The sequence below is a fragment of the Macrobrachium nipponense genome, chromosome 10 (assembly GCF_015104395.2).
Source record: "Macrobrachium nipponense isolate FS-2020 chromosome 10, ASM1510439v2, whole genome shotgun sequence".
Classification (NCBI taxonomy): Eukaryota; Metazoa; Arthropoda; class Malacostraca; order Decapoda; family Palaemonidae; genus Macrobrachium; species Macrobrachium nipponense.
The window spans coordinates 92,461,331-92,464,108 of record NC_087204.1 but is presented as its reverse complement, the minus strand read 5'-3'; the positions used below and the strand labels follow the sequence as shown (position 1 = coordinate 92,464,108).

Below are 2,778 nucleotides of genomic sequence, written 5' to 3'. Positions count from 1 at the left end.
CTGTTTCTTTTTCTCTTTTTCTTCTCTTAGCCCAGGTCCGAGCGGTTGACCCAACGTGCCCACCACACGCTGTGCCAAGACTCGTCGTCCAGTGCCTTCCTATAGCAGTTTTTTAGGGAGCTTTCTATCTTTTTCACCTCCCTCAATATCTCTCCTTTCTTACTCTTTCTCACACTCACTGTTTCTTATTTTCTTTTTCTTCTCTTAGCCCAGGTCAGAGCAGTTGACCCAACGTGGCCTCCAACCACACGCTCCACTTGTGCCAAGCACTCATCCCAGATGCCTTCCCATAGAAGCCCTTTTAGGGAGCTTTCTATCTTTTTCACCTCCCTCAATATCTCTCCTGTTTTCTTACTCTTTATTTCACAACTCACTGTTTCTTATTCTTTCTTTTTCTTTCTATTAGCCCAGGTCAGAGCAGTTGACCCAATGTGCCCACCACACGCTGTGCCAAGCACTCATCCCAGTGCCTTCCCATAGGAGCCTTTTAGGGAGCTTTCTATCTTTTTCACCTCCCTCAATATCTCTCCTTTCTTACTCTTTCTCACACTCACTGTTTCTTTTTCTCTTTTTCTTCTCTTAGCCCAGGTCCGAGCGGTTGACCCAACGTGCCCACCACACGCTGTGCCAAGCTCTCATCCAGTGCCTTCCCATAGGAGCCTTTTGGTTTTAGGGAGCTTTCTATCTTTTTTACCTCCCTCAATACCTCTCCACTTTCTTACTCCTCACATTTTCTGTTTCTTTTTCTCTTTTTTCTTCTCACACCCCAGGTCCGAGCGGTTGACCAACGTGCCCCCCACCACACACTGTGCCAAGGCACTCTTCCCAGTGCCTTCCCAATAGGAGCCTTTTACCGGGAGGTTTCTAGCTTTTTTCCGCCCTCATCCCTCCTTTCTTACCTTTCTTTCACACTTCGTTTCTTTTTCTCTTTTTGCTCTTAGTAGCCCAGGGTTCCCGACGGGTTGACCCAACGTGCCCCACCACACGCGGTGCCAAGAACTTTTCATCCCCAGTGCTTCCCAAGGAGCCTTTTTAGGGAGCTTTGCCCTATCTTTTTTTACCTCCCTCAATATCTCTCCTTTCTTACCCTTTCTCACATTCTCTGTTTCTTTTTCTCTTTTCTTTTCTTCTCTTAACCCAGGTCCGAGCGGTTGCCCAAACGTGCCCCCCCACACGCTGTGCCAAGCACTCGTCCCAGTGCCTTCCATAGGAGCCTTTTAGGGAGCTTTCTATCTTTTTCACCTCCCTCAATATCTCTCCTTTCTTACTCTTTCTCACACCTCACTGTTTCTATTTTCTTTTTCTTCTCTTAGCAACCCAGGTCAGAGCAGTTGACCAACGTGCCCACCACACGCTGTGCCAAGCACTATCCAGTGCCTTCACCATAGGAGCCTTTTAGGGGGGAGCTTTCTATCTTTTCACCTCCCTCCCCATATCTCTTTCCTTTCTTACTCTTTACTCACACTACTGTTTCTTATTCTCTTTTTCTTCTCTTAGCCCAGGTCAGAGCAGTTGACCCAACGTGCCCACCACACGCTGGGCCAAGCACTCATGCCCAGCCCTCCCCATATGGAGCCTTTTAGGGAGCTTTCTATCTTTTCACCTCCCTCAATATCTCTCCTTTCTTACTCTTTCTCACACTCACTGTTTTCTCTTTTTCTTCTCTTAGCCCAGGTCCGAGCGGTTGACCCAACGTGCCCAACACACGCTGTGCCAAGCACTCATCCCAGTGCCTTCCCATAGGAGCTTTTTAGGGAGCTTTCTATCTTTTTTACCTCCCTCAATACCTCTCCTTTCTTACTCCTTCTCACATTCTCTGTTTCTTCTCTTAGCCCAGGTCCGAGTGGTTGACCCAACGTGCCCACCACACGCTGTGCCAAGCACTCGTCCCAGTGCGTTTCTCTTTCTTCAATCTGTCTCTCCCTCTTTCTCTTTTTTTATATCTTTCTCTTTTCTGAGGCCTTGGCTGAGCAGTCGACGCAACGTGCCCACCACACACTGTTCCAAGTATTCTTCTTATTTCTTCCTCAAATGAGCCCTGTTGGGAGCGTTCTCTCTTTTTGTCTTTCTCGTCTCTGTTTCTCTCTTTCTTTCTCTTCCCTCAATCTCTTTTTCTCCCTCTCTTTCCTCGCCAGGAATCTCCTTTTCTCTCTCTCTTTCATGTCCCTCAATCTATGTTTCTCTCTTTCTTTCTCCTCCCTCAATCTCTGTTTCTCTCTTTCTTTCTCCTCCCTCAACCTCTGTTTCTCTCTTCGTTTATCCTCCATCAATCTCTTTTTTTCTCTCTCTTTATCCTCCCTCAATCTCTTTTTCTCTCCTTCTTTCTCTTCCCTCAATCTCTTTTTCTCCGTCTTTTTCCTCGCTAGGAATCTCCTTTTCTTTCTCTCTTTCTTGTCCCTCAGTCTCTGTTCTCTCTTCCCTCCCTCAATCCTCTGGTCAATCTCTTTTTCTTTCTCTCCCTCAACCTTTTCGTTCCTCCCTCAACCGTTATCCTCCATCAAATCTCTTCTTTATCCTCCTTTTATCAACCCTCAAATCTTCTTTTGTTTTTCTCTCTGTTTCTCCTCCCTCAATCTCTGTTTCTCTCTCCTTGTCCTCCCTCAATCTCTGTTTCTCTCTCTCTTGTCCTCATCTCTGAATCTGTCTTGTACTCTCTCTCTTTGTCCTCCTTCGATATCTGTCTCTTTCCCTCTTCCTCCGACCTCCATAATTCTTCCCACGCTGAGCCAAACACTCGTTCTTGTTCTTTCGTCCATGAGTTTTGCTTCCAGAAACGAT

At 46.7% G+C, this 2,778-nt stretch overlaps 1 protein-coding gene across 1 annotated transcript in view; it reads right to left on the bottom strand.

The window, feature by feature from the left end:
- Positions 1-2,569: 2,569 nt before the first annotated feature.
- LOC135224046 (golgin subfamily A member 6-like protein 6) overlaps positions 2,570-2,778 on the bottom strand; it is a 1,167-nt gene continuing 958 nt past the window's right edge. Inside the window, exon 1 of the mRNA XM_064262964.1 lies at positions 2,570-2,778. This exon is cut by the window's right edge and continues 958 nt beyond it. Coding sequence (XP_064119034.1) covers positions 2,570-2,778 — 209 coding nt within the window.